This window comes from Spermophilus citellus (genome assembly GCF_964194105.1).
Source record: "Spermophilus citellus genome assembly, chromosome: 14".
Classification (NCBI taxonomy): domain Eukaryota; kingdom Metazoa; phylum Chordata; class Mammalia; order Rodentia; family Sciuridae; genus Spermophilus; species Spermophilus citellus.
Window position 1 is genome coordinate 71,446,946 of NC_138194.1, and position 22,908 is coordinate 71,469,853.

Genomic DNA, 22,908 nt, shown 5'->3' on the forward strand with positions numbered 1-22,908 from the left:
GTACTGTACCACTGAGCTATATCCTCAGCCCTTTTGACTTTTTTTTTGAGACAGGTCTCCCTAACTTCCTGAGGCTGGCCTCAAACTTGAGATCTTGCCACTTCAGTCTCCCCAAGTAGCTGGAATTATACGCATGTGCCACCGCACCTCTTTCACATTTTCAAACCAAACTGGAATAACCAAAAAATGTCTTAATAAAGAGGAAACATTTCCTTTCTGCCAATAATGTCAATTGTGTAAGAAAAAGAGGGTGTTTTCATTCCTATGCCTTACCAAAGGAATCTTCTTTTTGTACCCTCTTTGACTGTGTACCCTATGTATTTACCCTTTTGTGTGTGTGTGTGTGATGTTCACCTGGAAACCAAAGCTGAGCCAGTTGTAACAGTGCTTGGTTCCCTTCTCATCAGTACAGGCTAAAATCAGTGCTTCTGGGTTCGATTCTCAGTACCAGGTATACTTGTATACATATACATACATTTTCTTTGCCTTTCTTCCTTTTTTCTTCTTTTATCTCTTTCTCTCATTTCTTTTTATTTTATTTTATTTTTAAATATTTCATCACAAACTTTCTGCCAGTAGCATTTTACTCTGGTTTTATTATCACTGCATATTCCTAGGGCAGAACTGACACCAGTCATTGTAGCGCTCTTGGGTCTCTGGTCCTTTCTTTGATGGCTGCTTCAAGGGTCGGGAAATGCTGTGGGATCTCAGCTGCACTTAAGTGGGTGGGTGTCAACAGATTCTGCACATACTCTACCCCCACTGGCACTGGTGTTCTGAAAATTAGTTCTCACATATATTCCACACGCAATTCTTGTGTGTCCCTGCCCCCCGCTGGAGTTCCCATAGCTGGTTTCCCAAGTTGACAGTTCTAAGTGGAAAGTCATCTTTGTTCACTTAGGTGTCACAAATCATCCTCCCACTACATAAAGCTCTGTAGTTTTATATCAAATGCTTTCCATCATAGCCAAACCAACTCGGAAGGCCAGCACTTGCTGGTTTAGCGTTTAACATTTGCGCTAGTTCCCAGAGAAAGGAACGTATACGGATCTTTGACTCCCAAACTCCAGATAAGACCTTCTCAAGATGACTCCTTGATACTACACCATGATTATATGTAGGGTAATAGAGAATACTTCCGCAGTGCCAGTATGCTAGTTAGAATCCAGGTTTGCTGTCTGTTTAGACTATACTTGCGCTTAGTGTCGAAACCTCTGCTAACTGTGCTTTCTGGGTCATTTTCATTAACCTCTTTTACTTGTGTCACTGTCTCACTTTCTGTTCTACTCTCCAAAATCTTGCTTAATCTCAAGGAGTAGCTGCTCTTTATTTGTTTTGATTCCATCCCCAGGAGAAACTGGAGGTCATTGGGTACTGCTGTTGTACCATGTTGGACTTTCCACCAAGTATTTTTCTTTTTCAATTTTGTTTTACTTTGATGACAAGCTTCTTTAATTACATGCTCTCATTTAATATAGGAATGTAGAAGGGGAGACACTGGCTGAAAAACTGTTGCTAATGGGATACACAATGTAAAGGTGACTACTACAGGGAACCTTTAAAAGTTTTTGAGCATGGAGCTAGGCAGGTAGGCTGGCACATGGCTATAAATGCAGCTACCTGGGCAACTAAGGCAGGAAGATTGCACGTTTAAGGCCAGCCTGGGCAATTTATTGAGACCTGGTTACAAAATAAGGTAAAACAAAAAGGGCTGGAAATGTAGCTCAGTGTTAAAGCACTTGCCTAGCATGTGTGAGGCCCTGGGTTCAATTCCCAATACTGTTAAAAAAAAAAAAAAAAGGATTTTTGAGCATGGAGTGACAGGTTAGTGGAGGGAGGGAGAAGAGTGAATGAGAGAGATCCTTTCAGAGAGAGGATGAGTCAGGACTTTGAGTTTTGGTATTGGGGAATGTAGAATATGGAATTCACAAGGATGACCAAAGTTTGAGCTTTATTGTGTGTTGGATATAATGTACCATTAACAGGGAGTCAAAAAAATAATGATAGGGTGAAGTCATGGGGGTAAGAAGATACATTTTTACTTTATACATTGAGTTGTTTTTTTTTTAAGATGTATGAGCTTAGAATTATTTTCTAAGAATTATTAACTGGGGCAACATGTTTGGCAGAGTAATTAAGAACATGGCTTATGGAGTCAGACTTTATTAGTTTGAATACCTGCTCCATCATTTCATAAGCAGTCATTTAACCTCTCTGTGCCTCAGTTTCCTTATCTATAAATAGTAACAGTACCTAACTCATAGGATGGTATGGAGATTAAATGAGCTAATATGAAGTATTGGAGCAGTGCCTGGAACCTAGTGACCTGTTAGAGTTTTTCAAATAAGTAAACAAATGTGGAAAGTGCTCAATAAATAGTAGCTGTATAATACAATTATAACCACATTGTGTGCCTGTCATTGTAGTGTTTAACACCAGAGGTAAATAGCATTCTCTGCTCCCTGAGCAGCTTTGAGTTCAGTTGAGCAGAACTTCCTCATATACTTGTTATGTGCCAGGTACCATGCTAGGCATAAGGAGTACAAATGAGGAATGTGTCAGCCCTTCCCCTGAGAGGACACAACCAGTAGAAGGATGTACAGCAGGACATGTAGAAGGAAAAACCTTGTGTGTGTGTGTGTGTGTGTGTGTGTGTGTGTGTGTGTGTGTGTCCGTGTCCTAATTATTTTACGAGATGTATGCATTCTATGATTTTTTTGGTAGTTTTAGAAAGATGTATGGACAACAGGTGTTATACTTTTGTATTCTTCATAGTGCTAGGCATCAGTGTCCCTAAGTAAAGGCTCATTGAATAACACATTGATTAGTTTTGGAAAATATTGAATGTGAATTATTTTTTAAAGAGGGATTGTTCTTATTTCAGTTCCAAGAAACTATGATCCTACTTTACATCCTTTTGAAGTCCCACGAGAATATGTAAGGGCTTTAAATGCTACCAAACTGGAGCGTGTGTTTGCAAAACCATTCCTTGCTTCCCTGGATGGTCACCGAGATGGAGTCAATTGCCTAGCAAAGCATCCAAAGAGCCTGGCTACTGTCCTTTCTGGGGCATGTGATGGAGAGGCAAGTGACACTCTAAACCTTGATGTTTAAAACTAAAACATTTTATATTACAAATATTTTTTCTTTAGTTTTTAGTTATTGTAGGTTTTACTTTCAGTTTCATTCTTTAAGATTAAATTGTTTGAAACAGTAAGTTTGATAGTTTTATCTAATCCCCCCAAATTATAAATACAGTAGCTTAAGGCTCAATTTGACAGTAATAAAGTAACTTTACATTAACGATGTGAGTTTTTTTCATAGAGGATATTATTAATGATCCAACACTTCAGTTTCCTACTCTGATAAGGAAAAAGCTTTGAAATACTTTAAACTAGAATCAACAAAATTTGTGATGATTAAATTTTCTTCTCGTTGATACACACACACACACATACACGCACACACACATACACATTCATGTGCATTGAATTAGTTTAGGTTGAAGGAATTGTTTCTAGCTGCCTGGTAGAATGATTCATAGCCTTTTCAGTGACAAATTTCTCTTTCTTCAAATGTAGTATTCCTGTGCCTGAATGTTGTTACATTTATAGTTCACTGAAATTTCCTGGTGTATTTTATCATAGGTTAGAATTTGGAACCTGACTAAACGAAAATGTATACGTACAATACAAGCACATGAAGGTTTTGTACGAGGAATATGTACTCGCTTTTGTGGGACTTCTTTTTTTACTGTAAGTACACAACTGTTGTCATTGAATCTTGTCAACATGTAAAAGAATGATTTAATTGAACAAATTATTTTATAGTTCCTATATTTGTTCCAAAGTCTTATTGGAGTTTTACAATATAAAGAGCTTGTTGAACCTTGAAAAGTTCTAGTTTTAGTTTTTCTTATACTTTTTGTCTTATAAAAAATTACTTAACATCATTGAACTAATATTGTACTAGCACCTAAAAAGAGGGATTAATGGAAGGTAAGACTGACAAGGTAGTTTGGCTTACTCTGGAAGACTGTCTGCTAAAATGAATAATAGTACTTCAGCTGTCAGATAGTAAGGGATCATTGAAGGGTGTGTGTGTGTGTGTGTATGTGTGTGGTAAAATATACATAACATAAAATTTGTTTTAACTATTTTTAAATGTATAGTTCAGTGTTATTAAGTATGTTCATGTTTTTGTTCTATGATTTGCCATCCTTGGAGTGAAAATAGTAGAAAGAAATGATGATATTTAGTAACTTGGAGGTTTAACAGTCTTGACAACTGAAAGGTACCTAGGAAGAAGATAGTTCCTATTATAGAAAAGGACAGGTCAGGAGTATGAGCAAACTTAGAGGAGGGGAAAAGATATGGTTTGATGACCTGGTCTGCCAGTGGTTATTCTAGTGAAGATGCCTGTCATCCCTTTACAAATATAGGTCTGGAGTTAAGGAGGATCAGAGCTAACTGTGGCATTCTCAGTACAAAGTTAATGATTAAAGTCATAGTATGGCATCAGTAGGAGGAAATGAAGGGGAAAATTGTAAATACAAGATGTCAGAGGAGGGGCATCTAGGAAGTAGGAAAACCTGGGAGTAACCACAGAGCTCAAAGACCCTGTTAATGTGCACAAGGTGCCTGACACTATACTATATGTCATAGAAGGAATTTTGTGACAAGTTGGAGCAGACAACAACTAAGGCTTTTTCCATTTGTCCAGTTGGTTATTCTTCTGGATATATTGATTCATTTAATATCCCAGCTAGAGTATTTACTGTATGTTTTTTTAAATGCTCAAAATGAATAAAGGCTGGTTGGAAGCATTATTCACAATAGTAAAGATACGTAATCAATGTAAGTGTCCATCAACAGATAAATTGTTAAAGAAAATGTGGCATATATACACAATAGAACACTTTCAGCCTTTAAAGAGAAAATTCTGTCTTTTGCAACAATAAATGAACCTAAACTAGATGTGGTGGCATCAGCCTGCAGTTGGAGGATTATAAGCTCATGCCCTACCTTAGCAATAGTATGTGCCTAAGCAACTTAGTGAGACCTTGTCTCAAAAGAGAAGATCATAAGAGCTGGGGATGTGGCTCAGTGGTAAAACACCTTTGGGTTCAGTCCTTAGTACCAAAAACAACAAGAACAAAAAATTAATGAACCAGAGGACATCACGATAAGTGATTAGCCAGGTAGAAAAAGAGAAACACCGCATAATATCACTTACGTATGGACTTTAAAATGGTCAAACTCACAGTAACAGAGTAGAATGATAGTTCCCAAGGGCTTTTGGGGGTGGGAGACTAGGAAGACAGGCAGAAGAAATAAGCTCAGGAGATCTGTTGTACAGTTTGGTCATAACAATTATAATTTGGTATTAATAATATACTGTATTCTTGCAAGTTGCTCAAAGAATAGATTTTAAATATTCTCACCACAAAAAAATAAGCATATGAGATAATGGATTTGTTAATTAGCTTGATTTAGTCATTTTGTGGGGAGGGCATGTATACCATAGATTTCTGTCACCTTAAAAAATATAAAATAATAATTAAAAACAATAAAAATGTTTCATGTTCACCACTTATTCCCTTTTTTCAGATATCTTAAAATAATGTTTACTTTGTTAGACATGAAACAGTTTTTATTGATGCACTGTAATGAAAGTTGCCACAATTTTGTCACTGTTTTAAAAAATGTTTATTATACAGTGTCACAAAAGATACAACTTCATCAACTGACTTTTATAATATCTAAGGTACCCCAGTTTGTAATATCAGAAGGTCTTTCTTAGCTTACCCAGCATGGAGATGAAATATTCTAACCAGAATGTTTTCTTGTTTGCACAAAGTGTTGTTAAACCTTTTTCAAGATTGATGTTCTGCTGAAGCTTGTACTCAATAGACTGTGTACAGCAGCTTAGTCATTTACAAGGAAGTTCAGTCTTGAGCTTGCAGATATTATATCAGAAGCTTTGAGAGAAATTGCCTCAAAGGGGGGGGGGTGTGTTCAAGGACACACTTTATCCTGTTTTTTATAAAAGCTAAAATATCCCATTGGTCAAAACCCAATAGGCCAAGGCCTAGGTATCCAGATTATACCTTACTAACTCCCAGTAGAATCAGATTTCAGAATTGAGTTTTAGTATGTTGTCAGTAGCTCAGATTCAGAGTTATTAATAAGATGTAGTCTAACTAGATACTTTTAGCCTATTGTAAGGATGTTGTTACGGATTCTATTTATTAGTATCTTCAAAACCAGAAATTCCTGATTCTCTTGCCAAAACCTGTCTTTAATCAGTTTTCTGATGTTTTGTGTAATGTGAAGTGATTTGCTGGAAATGTTTCCATTTTTTAATTTGCTGCAAAAAGAAAGCTAAATTCATGTTCCTTTTGTAGATAAAAATGTCTCATTATTTTTATTAAAAATTCAGTATAGGGGCTGGGGTTGTGGCTCAGCTGTAGAACCCTTGCCTCACATGTGTGAGGCAACTGGGCTCAATCCTCAGTACCACATAAAAATAAATAAACAAATAAAGGTATTGTGTCCATCTATATCTAAAAAAAATATTTAAAAAAGTTTAAAAATTCAATATAAATTTTATATAACATAGAAATATGAACTTTATTTATTTATTTATTGTGGTGCTGAGGGTTGAACCCAGGGCCTTGTGCATGCGAGGCAAGCACTCTACCAGTTGAGCTATATCCCCAGCCCAGAAGTGTAAACTTTAAAACTAGCAATTTGGTACAGTTTAAACATTCTTTTTTTTTTTTTAAGAGAGAGAGAGAGAATTTTTTTAATATTTATTTTTTAGTTTTCGGCGGACACAACATCTTTGTTGGTATGTGGTGCTGAGGATCGAACCCGGGCCACACGCATGGCAGGCGAGTGCGCTACCGCTTGAGCCACATCCCCAGCCCAGTTTAAACATTCTTAATCTGAAATCTGAAGTACTTTAAACTCTGAAACTTTTTGAGCATTGGCATAATGCCAAAAGTGGAAAGTTTTATGCCATAAAACAGTTTCAATAAAAGTAGAAGGGAGACCAAATAGAGGAAGGGATCAAGAGAGAAGGAAGAGCATGAAGGAGTACTGGGGAACAAAATCTATCATGTACAGAGATATACCACAGTGAATCACATTTTTACATATAATTTATTAATTTAAAATAATAATAGATGGGAGATCAATAGAGTAAAGCAAATAGATCTGGGGAGGGAATGGGAAGGAAAAGCAGAATGAAATTGATCAAAATCTGTTATGTATAACGAATGCCATAATTGTGTATAATTACAGTGCATCAATAAAAACTGTTTCATGTGTACATATTAAAACTATTGTAAAAAATTACCTTCAGACAAGGGATATTCAATGTGTGTATGTATAGTTATGCAGTACCACATATATAATTACTATATACTTTAAACCACAGACCATGTTATATTACACTTTCTGTTTTGCATTCCTATTTGACCTAATTTCAAATATGACTACCAAATACTCAGAGCTAAGTTATTATATATTTTTACTTAGCCTTTTTTGGTTGAGCTGCCTACACGTCTACTCACCATTGTTTTGTCACAATCTAGGCAACCGTAAGCGTGGTGAGAAAACAAATGATGCTTTTTCTAGCATTAGCAAATAATTTTGATCTTATGAACCCCACAAAAGTTCTCAGGGTCCTCTAGGGACCTTGAAAACCACTAATTCAGTAGTTTGCAGAGTCTTATGTCACAGGAAGAAGGGCTTTATTACAAGATTATAAATAATGCCTTTTCTCTTGCTTTTTTATGTCTTATTTCAATTTTACATTTGTAATTATATATCATTGTATTATGTATGACATCAGATCAGCTTAAACTTTACCTAATATTCAAGCCATTTATTATAATCCATTTTTTCCCTAATTTGAAGTGACCTTCTTATAACTGAGTGCATTTTGCATCATATTTATGACCTTCTTTTTCCTATTATTATTCTTTTGCTTTACTTATGCTATTTTATGTACTTCATGTATGTGTCACAATTCTTTTCCATAGAAGGGTGGCATGTAACTGCATCAGTAAATGTGATAAAGGAACAATATTGTACGTGTAGTTTTTTAAAAATGAGATGTTTATAATTTGATATGTGTTGGCAAGTTTTAATTTATAACTGTTGTTCATTATCATCATAATAAAACAAATATATCTAGGTTGGTGATGACAAAACTGTGAAGCAATGGAAAATGGATGGACCAGGCTGTGGAGAAGAGGAAGAGCCACTGCATACAATCTTAGGAAAGGTATAAATATAAATTTCCTTGTAATTTGCCTATTAAAACTCTTCTCTCTTTTTATTATTTCATAATTATAATTTCCAGAAAGGAAAAATGTAAATATGAAATGAGAGGTTTTTATGTGTAATAATTGAACTATTTTAAGCAATTTTTAATTCAGTTACATTTCTTCAAAGCTAAAGAATTTGAACAGTTTTTTGGAGTTTATTATAGTAGGGTTTGATTTGTTTTTAGCTATAGGACGTAAAGGAACATTTTTTATAAAACAACATGGAATAAAATCTACAAGGTAGAGGTTAGGAAAAATAATGCATCAGCTTCTGTTTGGTTTTTTTTTTTTTTAGAATTTTAATATTTATTTATTTTTCCTTAGTTCTCGGCGGACACAACATCTTTGTTTTTGTATGTGGTGCTGAGGATCGAACCCGGGCCGCACGCACGCCAGGCGAGCGCGCTACCGCTTGAGCCACATCCCCAGCCCCTTCTGTTTGGTTTTATATCATCATAGATCTTACACAGCTCAGATTTTCTTGAAAGAATCCTTTAGGAAATGAAGAAGTGTAGTGTATGATGCTTCTTACAAATTGTTCTGTAGATGAGATGCTATGTTAAGGCAAAATTCTAAAATTAGATTTACTCTTTAACCTAAATATGTCCCAATTTTTTAAATCACCACTTTATTTCAGTATTGTGATTAATCTTTTCTTGACCTTCTGGCTAAGAGCAAGTGCAGTATACTGGTTAGTATATATTTTGGTTCTGCCTCAGATCTCAAGAAACTCCAAATGTTCCAAGGGACATGAAGGTGTTGTATGAATTTAAGATGGAGATAATTCCCAGGTGATAATTCCTAAAACAAAAGTGGGTTCATTCTTAAATCTTTTTTTAACTCTTTAGAATACTTTCTTCCACTTGCAGGAATGGCATTAAAGAAGTCTTTTTTTGTTTTGTTTTGTTTTGGGGATTTCCTTAAAAATGAAAGTATGGATAGATGTATTTAAATTTTTAGTCTGCAAATTTGAAATAGTAGTGGAAACATCCATCTGTAACAATCTCTTTGCTTTTAAAGACAGTGTATACTGGAATTGATCATCACTGGAAAGATCCTGCTTTTGCCACATGTGGACAGCAAGTTGACATTTGGGATGAACAAAGAACCAATCCTATATGTTCAATGACCTGGGGATACGACAGTATAAGTAGTGTTAAGTTTAACCCAATTGAGGTAATTTTATTTTAAAAAATATGTTGTTGTTATTTAATCATTTCAGCTCTGTTTAGGAAACTTTTGGATAAAGGAATTTTTAAAAATTTTATTGGTTTTCTGGCATTTGGTCACTTTTTTCAGATTATATCCAAGTTCTGTCAAATCTCAACATGTTTCTCTGAAGTTTAGTTCCAGACATCAGTGTTAACATTTTGAGAGAAAGAATGTGTGTGTGCTTATGGAGGTAGAACTACGCAAATACTCAACTGTTTAACTTTGAATTTATGTATACCTTCAACACTCATGTTTCACTGATTATTTCATTGTACTTTTAGAAAAATGTTAGGTTTTTTTTTTTAATTATCAGAGATCAGAAACAGCAACATTGAGCATTGTTTTCTTTATAATAATCATAAGGATATAGTGCTTCATAATAACATGCATGATCATTATTATACTCTGATAATTAGTGATATTTTTCTTTGTTTAAAAGTCTGCCAAGTTCCTTCCTGGTCTAAGAGAAGACTTAGAGATTGGCCACTACATATTATCTATTCAGGTGTGAATTTAGGAATGAAGGCTCCCTGGAGTCTATGCTAGCAAAGACTCCAGATCTTTTCCTGGGCTTTATTGTTAGAATGCATTTTAATAGCCAGGTGTTGTGGTGCACACCCGTAATCCCAGTGGCTGCGAAGGCCGAGGCAGGAGGATTGCCAGTTCAAAGCCAGCCTCAGCAACTTAGCAAGACCCTGTCCCTAAATAAAATATAAAAAAGGGCTGGGGATGTGGCTCAGTGGTTGAGCACCCTAGGGTTCAGTCCCCCCACCCCAAAAAGAACACATAGTAATGATGAATTCATTGTTCAGAACACTCAGTAGATATGCTTTCCTTCAGAAAGAAAAAGAGATCAAAGCATGCATAATCTCATTTTACAATTTTTCAGGAGACTACCATATTAGGTGCTGTAAACAAAAATCTTGATATGTAAGTTTTATACCCTCAGAGACTCAGACTAGTAAAAGGAGGGAAGAAAGATTAAGTCAAAGTAGCAAATAATGAGAACTATATGATATAATAGAATATAAGGTGCTGTAGTGTGATGTGAGTGTGTCTTTGAAGTATTGCCAAGAAAGCAGTCTAAATACACCTTTCTTGCCACCCACATGTGCCTATGTACACACTTCTAGGAGATGCTACAGATCTAGAGCAGAGGTTGGCAAAGCACAATCTGTGACCAGATGTGACCCATTGCCTGTTTTTATAAAGTACTACTAAAACACAGTTTGGCCCTCTTGTTTACATACTGTCTGTAGCTGTTTTACACTATAATGGCAGCATTGAGTATTGCTATAGTAATCACATGGCCCACAAATTCTAAAATACTCTCTGGCCTTTTACAGAAAAAGTTTACTAATTCCTAGTCTAGAGTATCTCTTTCTATTGTACCCTCATTCCATCCTCCAGCTTCCTTCATGTTTCCCTTGGTTATAGAGTACAGTATGGCCTAGAGGACCAAGCTGGCTTTACAGTGTAAGACCACAAACACAAGCAACTTAAAAGAATGTTTTATGTCCCAATTACTGTGGAGCCAAGTCAAAACTGTATTTTCTGCCAGTGTACCTTTGAATTGATTTTATCCACATCACCATTCTTCTCTATATTTTTTATTTTAAAATGAGTTTAATTATATCTTTCAGTGTATGTCATAGGTGTTTTTTGTGAGCGTAAATTATAGTAATGTATGTGAACATTTTTTAAAATGCTACTCAAATTCAAGATGATGATGATATTACTATAAAAAATAATGAACCCAGACAGATGGGTTTTTGCTTTTCAAGAGACAAATCTTTTGCTTTTCTATTTTGGTGAACATCTACGTCAAAGGAGCTGATGGACAATTCAGAAATCATAAGTCACTACTAGTCATGACCTAGCAACCATGTTTCACTACTAGTCATGACCTAGCAACCATGTTTGTCACACTTGCCTACATAATAGCTTTATTCATTCTCCTGTTTATTATTAAACCTATGAACTGAGTGCTAAAAACAAATGGTGTGTGTTTCTCTTATCCTGTATCAAACTTAATGGAAAAGACATGTTGCTGTGAACAAATGGACTATGTTTGACTACTCTAATTATTAATAATTAATCTTCTGTTAAGATATTGAAGCCTAGTATTCAGTAAAACCAAAAATTTATCTTGAGTGTTGCCATATTTTACAATGTGAAAATTGACTTTCAGAGTAGGTAGATTTTTTTGCTTTCCTCAGATCAGTCTTTATGTTTAGAAATGGAATCTGGTCATACCCTAAGGTGACATAAGGAAAAACCAAGAAAAATTGAGGGGTCTCTAGGGCTGCTCTCAGAGGCAACAATGAGAGAGGAGCCTTTTGGAAAAGTCTGAGAAGAAATCATGGTTGTAACATTAGCTTTATGATGTTGATTTGAACAGTATATGCTTAGTAGTAGGAGTTAGCAGACCATACACCAATTTAGTAAATAACTTCCTGTCCTGATCCATTTGCACTATGAAAGAGTCGGCAGAAGGAAGAGTTGTGTGTTAGAGACCATGAGTGAAGAGAAAGGGTAGTATTTAGGGCTCCTGAACTAGGTAGTAGAGGGCTTATTTTCACTTAATGTCAGTGGTTATGTAAGTACCTTGCACATTTAAAACTGATTTAGGAATAAGCTAAATGTTTGAAACATCTTAAAAAGGTTGGACAAAGAACAGGCCTAATTTATATAGAGAGTTAACAAATATTTAACTTCTAATAAAGCAGAAAATTTACGTGTTAAGAAAATATTGTCAAACAGAGGCAGTGACTTCTTGGGAACCTGAGACAGGAGGATCACAAGTTTGAGGCCAGCCTTGGCAACTTAGCGAGACACTTTCAAAAACAGAAAACAAAAAGAACTGGAGATACCCTTCAGTGATGGAGTATCTGGGGTTCAATCCCCAGTACCACAAAGAAAAGAACAGATATTAACTTTTAAATGACATTACATAAGACTGTCGTATTGCGGTAAAATCAGCATATTCCCACATTGCGGTATATATTGGTATGTCTTTTCAGAAAATAAGTACCCTGAATATCCAAAACCATGAAATTGTTTATACTTTTAAGTTCAGTAGTGTCACTCCTGAAATTTTACTAAGGAAAATTGTTAGTGAGTAGAAATATTTTAAGTGTTGTTTATAATAGTGAAAGCTTAAACAAGTCAAAGTTGAAGAATACATAAATAAAATATGTTCTATTATAAATTTAAAAACAGTGTTAGCTGCACACTGTTATCACTGGCATCTAAAATATATGCATGGGGACTTCACAATGAAACTACTTAGGTTTCTAAGATTATACATGATTTATAACCTCATAAAATGAGCTTTAATGTTACAATTTGGTGTTTTAGCGTAAAGATTAAGGTTATTAATTCATTTGTGCACTGAATAGACATGGTTTGCTGCCAAGCCTGACTTTTAACTGGTGATTATTATAATTATTTTTAGACATTTCTTTTGGGAAGTTGTGCTTCTGATAGAAATATAGTACTATATGATATGAGGCAAGCTACTCCTCTGAAAAAGGTGAGTTTCAATTTTGTCTTTGCTTTTATCATTTCTCTGTAAATTGAGTAGCTGAAAATGTGGAGCAAATATTTTTATTTTCAAAGAGATAGTCTTATATCCCAGAGTGGCACTCTCTCAGCTTCTCATTGCACTGTAGAGACCCTTAAGTTTCTGTGTCTTCTAAGATGCCAGCATGTCTTAGACATCTAATTTGTACTTATTGAATTGAAAATTATTTAATGACATATCTTGTATATTACTACTTAGAAATATATAATAAGGGCTGGGGATGTGGCTCAAACGGTACCACGCTCGCCTGGCATGCGTGTGGCCCGGGTTCGATCCTCAGCACCACATACCAACAAAGATGTTGTGTCCGCCGAAAACTAAAAAATAAATATTAAAAAAATTTAAAAAAAAAGAAATATATAATAATATATCAGGCCTCATGATTATCAGATGACATATATGATAAACAAAGTATTTTATTCCTGAAAGTTTTAGAACTCATTCACATAACCAGCTTTATTTGTTTAGATATATGCTGATGGGTACTATTTAGTTTGCGAGGTGGTTTTTTTGTTGTTGTTGTTATTTGTTTGTTTTTTAGACAGGCACTGTCTTGTCCAAGGTAATAGACTTCCCAACAGTTCTAAGATGATAATTTCAGGACTTACATGTCAAAGCTAATACAATTTATGCTAATTCTGAAGAGGGAGAGAAATATTGTCATAGGTAGAAAAAAGAAATATATAATAATATATCAGGCCTCATGATTATCAGATGACATATATGATAAACAAAGTATTTTATTCCTGAAAGTTTTAGAACTCATTCACATAACCAGCTTTATTTGTTTAGATATATGCTGATGGGTACTATTTAGTTTGCGAGGTGGTTTTTTTGTTGTTGTTGTTATTTGTTTGTTTTTTAGACAGGCACTGTCTTGTCCAAGGTAATAGACTTCCCAACAGTTCTAAGATGATAATTTCAGGACTTACATGTCAAAGCTAATACAATTTATGCTAATTCTGAAGAGGGAGAGAAATATTGTCATAGGTAGAAAAATGAGTACTATTTTTTAATGGTGTTCCACTACTTTTATTTATTTATTTATTTATTTATTTTTAAGAGAGAGAGAGGAGAAAGAATTTTAATATTTATCTTTCAGTTTTCGGCAGACACAACATCTTTGTTTGTATGTGGTGCTGAGGATCGAACCCTGGCCGCACGCATGCCAGGCGAGCGCACTACCTCCTGAGCCACATCCCCAGCCCCTTCCACTACTTTTAGGTTGTAGAAAATAACTGGTTCCATCCAGTTTGCACTCTGTTTATTCTTTTCAGTCAGTCAGGCAATAGGCAGAGTATATTAAACACTGTTTTGTTTTTTAAATTGTTGTGTCTACTGTCAGTGTTTCTTCTCTTCCTTCATTTTTCATTTTTATTTTTTGTGGTACTAGGAATTGAACCCAGGGTTTAATGTGTGCTGTTGCCCAATCATGGTATATCCCTGACCCTTGTCATTGTTTCTTGTTATCTTTTCTAAATATAGTAGTGTTCAATCAGGGGTTATGTTCCCGCACAAGGTATAGTGTTCAAACATGAGAACAGTTACTGGAGAGCTGCTTGAGAGTTAAACATCCTACAGTAGACAATCACACACAATAAGATTATCTTCCCCAAAATACCAGTGGCATTCTGTTGAGAAGCACTCTAAATTATTGGTAATCATAAATGAGTTCAAATTATGCTGGTCTTTTGAAACATTTCTTCTGCACTTTAATTGTAAACTCACCATTAATTTTGTCCCTAATTTGATACTTAGTCATTTAAATTATTTGAAATTCAGGGACAAGGTATTATCCATTTTTCTATTTTTCATATTTGCCACTCTGCCTGTGTATTCAGGAAACAATTATTAATTGATTTCCCATTACTTGAATGATAGTGTACACATAGTACATGTTTACTAAATATTTGCTTCAATCAATAGGGGCGAAAAAGAAATGAAGAAGGAAATTTATTCTTTTTAAAGATAATTAACTTCATACTAATAGGCTAATATGTGCTTCCTTTCTCAGGTTATCTTAGATATGAGAACAAATACAATCTGTTGGAACCCTATGGAAGCTTTTATTTTTACTGCAGCAAATGAAGATTACAAGTAAGTTTTTCTTTTGTAAAAATTTATTCTATCAGAAAGGGCTCAATTGCATACATTTTACTAATACAGTATATTTTACTAGGTAAGTATACCTTCATATACAAGTTAGAAAACTGATTTGTTTTACTAAAAATAATTTCCAAATTGGAAGGGCTTTTTAGAAAATTATTTTCTGTTTTCAGAATGATGTATACCAAGGATAATAAACTATAACCTTTGGAAAAAATCCTGCTTTGTGTTTTTATAAAAAGTTTTACTTCAGTTTGTTCACACCCATTTATGTGTGTATTAGATATGGCTGCTTTTGTGCTGTAATGCCTCAGTTGAATAATTTTGATACAGACCTTATGGTCTACTTGGCCAAAAATATTTACTACCTGGCCCTTTATGAACGAAGTTTGGTGCTTTGATATACTCTATACGTAAAGACTAAACCATCATGTTTTAATGGAAACAAAAATAATTGCCTACAATTTTGGGTTGGTAGGGGGTACTTAGGCACTTTACGACTGGACTACATCCCTAACCCTTGTTGTTTTTTATTTTGAGACAGTCTCTCTAAGTTGCTTAGGGCCTCAGTAAGTTGCTAAGGCTGGCCTTGAATTTATGATCCTCCTGTGTCAGTCTCCCAAGTCACTGGGATTGCAGGCATGAGCCACCATACCTGGCATCTGCCTACAAATATTGGTAGCTCTTACTTATGTACTTATGCCATCAACTGTCACTGTTACAGTATTAAGGCAGAAGAAAAATTATACTTGAAATTTTTAGCTTAATATTTGCGGATAGGTTATTCTGTGACTCTGTTGTTTAAAATTCACTTATCAGCTTTATATTCTATTTTTTTTTTTGGGGGGGGGGGTTGAACTCAGGGGCACTCAACCACTGAGCCACATCCCCCAGCCCAATTTTGTATTTTATTTAAAGACAGGGAGGGTCTCACTGAGTTGCCTCACTTTTGCTGAGGCTGGCTTTGAACTTGCAACTATTCTGCTTCAGCCTCCTGAGCCACTAGGATTACAAAGCATGAGCCATTGTGCCTGCAGCAGCCTTATATTCTTGATCTATGTAGAATTTTGTTTCCTTATGTAATGTTTTAACATTTGTTGAAGCGTTGCACAACGGCTCTTATTTCATCTTTTCTTGAAAGATGAAAACAAAAACGAACATCACCTTTTTTAGGATATTGAAGCAGAGAGATTAACCTGTTAATTCTTATCCAATGCATTTGTTGTAATACTACGTATATGGTAGGTTCCTAATAATTTTGTTTGTTTCATTGGAGAAGGTTGAAGTTTGGTGGTGGATTGAACTTAGATATTCTGTATTTAAATTTTGTATTCCACTTTATAGATGTGAAAGCATAAACAGTAATATTAGTTCATAAATGCGATTTATTACATACTGTTTTAGTGGTAATGACTAAAATCATCTCTTATGATTTCTGTACTAAAAAGAAGCACAGTTGGTTGGTTATTAACTAGCAGTAACCACTCACACTAAACAAAATCCTTTTTTGCTTTTATTGATGTTTCAAAATTAAATGACAGTGTTCCAATTAAAGGCAATGAATGATAGGAGTAATACTGCAGTATTGTGACCACTTTAATAAAGTACATTCTCATTAGCTATTTTGACAAGGTGGACTTTTTTCAGAGCTTCCTTGGAATTTCTTGCCTTGGGAAGAGTTATGTATCATAGCACCCAGAACAAAGAACAGTATAAGAAGTGATTGTTAGAATGTCCCATAATTGCTTTTACTTGAAAATCATCTTGCTGTGGTATCCCTTTTCTGTATGTGTAAATATTTTCCTTCTTTCATAAATGTCCTTTAAATATTCTAATTGTTCTGAATTAGAAACCCAAGTTCGAATCTAGGTCAAGCAGTAATTGCTGTAGAAAGTTGGGCACATCATTTAAACTAATTCTTTGTCACAGTTTTATCATCCGTAAGAAGAGAACTTTGATATAGATGATCCCTAAAGAGTCTCATACCTCAAACCTTGTTGAGAACTGTTGTACTAGGCAGGTAACATTCTTTTTTTTTTTTTTTTTTTTTTTGAACAGAATACCTTTATTTTATTTATTCATCTATTTTTTTTTTTATTGGTTGTTCACAACATTACAAAGCTCTTGACATATCATACTTCATACATTAGATTGAAGTGGGTTATGAACCCCCATTTTTACCCCAAATGCAGATTGCAGAATCACGTCGGTTACACATCCACCATTTTACATAATGCCCTATTAGTAATTGTTGTATTCTGCTACCTTTCCTATCCCCTACTATCCCCCCTCCCCTCCCCTCCCTTCTTCTCTCCCTACCCCATCTACTGTTAGGCAGGTAACATTCTGAAGCAGTTGTCAACTCAAAAATTTAACCTCAAAAATCAGTATGATCTTGGGTGACAATTCTATAAAAGTTTAAAAAATTATTTCTTAAAGAGCAGTGCAATTCTTTTTTTCGTACCGGGCATTAAACTCAGAGATGCTTAACCACTTAACCACTTAGCCACATCCCCAGCTCTTTTTTATATTTTATTTGGAGAAGGGGTCTCACTGAGTGGCTTAAGGTCTCGATAATTTGGTGAGGCTGGCTTTGAACTTGTGATCTTTGAACTCGTGATCTTGCTCCTGCCTCAGCCTCCCCAGCTGCTGGGATTACAGGTGTGTGCCACTAAGGCTGGCAAGTATTAATTTTTAAAAACATACCTTTGAAATAATTTTAGGTTTACTAAAAAATTGCAAAAATATGACATGTTGTCATTGTCCCCTAATGGTAATGTCTTATACAACATAATCATAGCAAAACCCAGAGGTTACCATTGGTACAGTATTATTAAAAAATAATACTATTAACTAAGCTACAGACTTTATTTCATCACCAGTTTTCCAGCAATGTTCTTTTTCTAATCAGGGTTCTGATGCAGGATCTCAGGTTGAATTTAATTGTCATGTTTCCTTAGTCTACTTAATCTATAACTGTTTTTCAGTCTTTTCTCATCTTCTGTAACCTTATATCTTTGTTCAGACTGCTGCAACAAATTTCCATGAAATAGGGTGGCTTAAGCAACACACATTTATTTCTCAGAGTTTCGGAACCTGGTGGTTGGAGATCCAGGTGCCAACATAGTCAGGTTCTGATAAAGGCCCTCTTCTATGTTGCATCCAGCCATCCACTCTCTCCTCCCCTCCTCTCTCCTCCCCTCTTCTTCCCTTCCTTTCTTAGGGCAGGCCAGTCCTCTGGATTCTTCTTATGAGGGCACAGATTCTATCTCTTCCTTTATGACCTTATTGTTTCCCCAAAGACCCTGTCTCCAAATAACATCACAATTGGGGGTTGGACTTCAACATATGAATTTTGAGAAGACATACCAACATTTGGTACATAATACTTAGTACTTTTTTTTTTTTTTTTTTTTGGTACCAGGGATTGAACCAGGGGTGCTTAACCACTAAGCCACATCCTTTTTATTTTTTATTAAAATACAGGGTCTCGCTAAGTTGTTTAGGGCCTCACTAAGTTGCTGAGGCTGGCTTTGAACTCATGAGCCTCCTGCCTCAGCCTCCCTACCTTCTGGGTTTACAAGCATGTGCCACTGTGCTCGGAACCTTAGTCCTTTTGAAGAGGACTTACCTTTCACTTATTTTGAAAACTGCCCTTAATTTGGGTTTAGCTAATGTTTTCTCATTATTAGATAGAAGTTATGTTTTTGTCAAGAATACCACAAAATTGATGTGCCTGTCTTAGTATGTTAATCAGCTTTCTTTTGCTGTGACAATACCAGAGAAAAACAAAAGAAGAGAATACTTATTTTGGCTCACAGATTTTTGAGGTTTCAGTCCAATGTTGCTTGTAGAACTCATGACAGAGGAATAGTATTTACCTCATGGTGGTCACGAAAGAAGTGGAGATTACCCCAGTGACCTACTTTGTACAACTTTGCATTTTCTGCCACCTCTCAACCTTTAATTTAGGAATTTATTAGTAGATTAATCCACTGATAAGGTTAGAACCTTCATGAACCAATCACCTTCCAAAGGTCCCCACCATTAACACTACTGCATTGGGGACCAAGTCTTAAACACCTGAGCTTTTGGGGGACATTTCGCATCTAGATCATAATTGTATCATGTAAAGATTTGGTACTTGATGTCAGTATGTTTTACTAATGATAATATTAACCTTGATTAAGGTGACGTCCATCAGATTTTTTACTACGGTTATTATACTTTCTTTTATGATAATTACATAACTTTGGGGAATATACCTTCTTTTTTCTAAAACTTAAACTTAGTAATCTTAGCATCTTGAAATATTTTGGTATTATTGGTCACTGTAATGCTGTATTACTTTTATCCATTGTCTTTGTTGGCTCATTTGGGGCACTATTTTAGTTGTTAAAAATTATTTTTAATCTTGAAACTCAGAAGTCAGTAGGTTTTACCATTTGTGCATAAAGTAACTTTCTTATTTTGGTACACCCCTTGAAAAGCTGTGTTCACTTTTTAAAGAAATTTTTGTAGCTCAGCATAACTGTTTTTATGTATGTTTGTTTGTTTAGAGCTTTATAGTTCTGCCCCCTGGTATGTCACTGATAGGAATATAAATTAACTCAGCTTTGTTGCAAATGATTTGTCAACTCAAGCCTTAAAAATGCTCCTGCTTTCAGATGTGAAAATCCTACTTTAGAAATCTGTCCAACTTTAATTGAATTTCAGTTTTTAATTCAAATTCAAATATTTGAGTTTTGTTTAAGCATTATTTTTTAAAATTGGAAACTGTTTCAAAAAAATAGAAATTATTTGTACTCATTTAAGAATAAAATCTTTTCAAAGATTATTTAATGATATGAGAAAATATTCATGAGAAGAGCATTAAAATATAAAGCTTTATACAGTATTAATCTCAATTTTATTAAAAATATAAATTTAAATAGCATAGTAAAAAGATGTTTAAAAGTCTTTATTGTACCAACTGACTTTCTCTGGGTAATAGAGTTAAAGGTAATTTTGTATTCTTTATAATTTCTTTGAAATTTTCACATTTTCTATTTACATTATGAGGAAAAAAGTGTGTGTGTGTGTGTGTGTGTGTGTGTGTGTGTGTGTGTAAAATCTTAAGGAGCAATAAAAAGTTGATATTTTTCCTTGTCTCTTGCCTGCCTGTGTTCAGAATTGAGCTATTTATTTAGATGCCCATGATTAATCAGTAGGTCTTATTTTCATTAATGCCTTTTAGAAACACATATGGCTTTTTCTAGAAATTTATATCAGAATTTTAAAATTCTTTTACAGCTTATATACTTTTGATATGCGTGCACTGGACACTCCTTTAATGGTCCACATGGATCATGTATCTGCAGTGCTTGATGTGGATTACTCCCCCACTGGGAAAGAGTTTGTGTCTGCTAGTTTTGATAAATCTATTAGAATCTTTCCTATTGACAGAAGTCGGAGCAGGTATGTGACAACCAATAAACTACTTGTTTTTCTTTGATTTTGGGGTGTGTGTGGAGAGGGAGTCCTAATCTTAAATGTTCTGGCTGGTTATGTATATATGATGGGGCTTACACCCATGCATTATGGCTTGGGATATTAGCTTCCATTGTATCATCTATGGGCAAAACATTAGCCTATCAGGTGGTTTCTTTCACTGAACAGAGCATTATATTTATGTAATTAGTAAACTTTCTAGAAATTTTTAATTTGCTGATAAAGAACTTACATAAGTTTTAACTAACGCAATATAAGAGCAATTAGTATTGTTTTCTTCTTATTTCTTACTCATTTACATTCAACCAATGCAAAATTTAAAAGAGCAAATAAAATTGTCAGCTGACCCATAGTCTTATTTGTGTGAGATTCATATTGTCTTATACAGCTTGGCTCTCTACTATACAGTTTGTTACTAAATATAATATAGTATATATTTATACATCTGTAATATATGGTATCATATATACAACTGTGTGTGTATGTATATATGTGTGTGTATGTGTGTGTTTTGGGTTTTTTTGGTACTGGGTATTGAACTCAGGGAAGCTTTACCGCTGAACCTCATTCCCACCCCTTTTTCTTTTGAGATAGAATCTCACTAAGTTGCTGAGATTGGCCTTGAACTTGAGATCCTCCATGCCTCAGCCTCTAAGCATGTACCACCATGTCAGTGTTATATTTTTGTACTGAGGTAATCTATAGAAAACGATGACAATTTAAGGACTTTCAAGGGTTATTTTTACTTGATTTTTTGCTTTACTGACTGGCTTTATTTTTCTAGCAGTCCTGGGTGTCAAACCTAGCACCTCTTATATGCTGCACAAGGACTCCACCACTGAGCTGTATCCACAGCCCCTTTAGGCTAACTTTAAATAAACTTAGCTCCTATATAAGACACAGCCCCTTGTGTTTGTGCAGTGTGCTTTGGCTTACAAAGCACTTTCATACCAGGCATAGTGGCACATGTCTGTAATCCCAGTGACACAGGAGTTAAGACAGGAGGATCTCAAGTTTGAGGACTACTTTAGCAACTTAGTAAGACCCTTTCTCAAAGTAAAATACAAAGGGCTAGAGATGTAGAGGGCTTCTATGTTTAATCTCCAGTACTGCCCAAAAGAAACAAACAAACAAAAAAACACTTTAATACACCTTCTTACTGTTCCTTAGTAATAATATCTTAGATATGTTTCTAGAGATATGCATAAAGCAAATTAAAGTAAATCAAAGGAAATTTTTCTACAAAAATTATGATAATTCAAGTATTATAGTAGTGTCACTCAAAAATAAAGATATAACCACTTCCATTTTAATATGACAACTACATATTAAAATAGAAACAAAATAAATTAATCTCTAAAATGCAACACACACACACACACACATATGCATGTATGAGTATGTGTACACTCTTACTTCATTTAGTGTCCCGGTCTTGGTTGATAAAATTAGTTGGAGAAAACCAGGGATTATTAAGGTAGTAGAAAAGGAAAAGAAAAAAAGGAGTAAAATGCAGGACTGGGAAAGGAAAAAATAGAAACCTGTGTAATGAGATTGTGTGACAGCATGTGGAAATGGTAACACACTTTATCAGCTTCCTAAATGTTGATGGTAGCAGAGAATCTTTCTCAGACCATTTGTTCACTTTTAAAAATTAGAGAATGCTTAATTCAGTGTTGTAGCTACAGCAGATGAAGATGCTCAACATTTTAGTGCAGTGGTGAGAATTTTGATCATTACTCTTAATGATAAATTAAGCCTGTGGTTTAGTAGGTTTCTGAACCTTCTGGAAGAATGATGTTTGTTTTCAAAGACATATCCTGCCCTTTTCCTAACGCACCCTCTTTCTGTTCCAGCAGGGTCAGGACTAGGGAAAGACAAATTAGGTGCATTGGGGCAGAATTTAAGAAGTTTCTTGTTCTCAGGGTTGGGCCTGTATATATACCACCTTGAGCATAAATGCCTTCTTAAATTTCAGACAGTGAGTACCTCATTTGCCTCAACTTTGTTCAGCCCTATGTTCACCACAAAAAGATCTTTGAGACATTGTTGCCTAAGAGTCATGCAATTCTTCCATGCCTTTTTCAGTCAAAGCTGATTTGCTTGTCTTGCTCTTCAGTGTTTTAACTTGTGATAGTTGCATGGTTCTCTATTCTTGATTCAAGGAAGCCACATT

General features: G+C 34.9%; 1 protein-coding gene across 1 annotated transcript in view; it reads left to right on the top strand.

Annotated features, from left to right (window-relative positions):
- The window catches only part of DCAF13 (DDB1 and CUL4 associated factor 13), a 38,415-nt gene that overhangs the window by 9,785 nt on the left and 5,722 nt on the right, over positions 1–22,908 (top strand). The window contains exons 2-8 of the mRNA XM_081266471.1: positions 2,885–3,084; positions 3,648–3,755; positions 8,206–8,295; positions 9,359–9,514; positions 13,008–13,085; positions 15,151–15,233; positions 20,535–20,699. Of these exons, the coding sequence (XP_081122597.1) occupies positions 2,885–3,084; positions 3,648–3,755; positions 8,206–8,295; positions 9,359–9,514; positions 13,008–13,085; positions 15,151–15,233; positions 20,535–20,699 (880 nt within the window). The remainder of the gene's footprint in view (positions 1–2,884; positions 3,085–3,647; positions 3,756–8,205; positions 8,296–9,358; positions 9,515–13,007; positions 13,086–15,150; positions 15,234–20,534; positions 20,700–22,908) is intronic.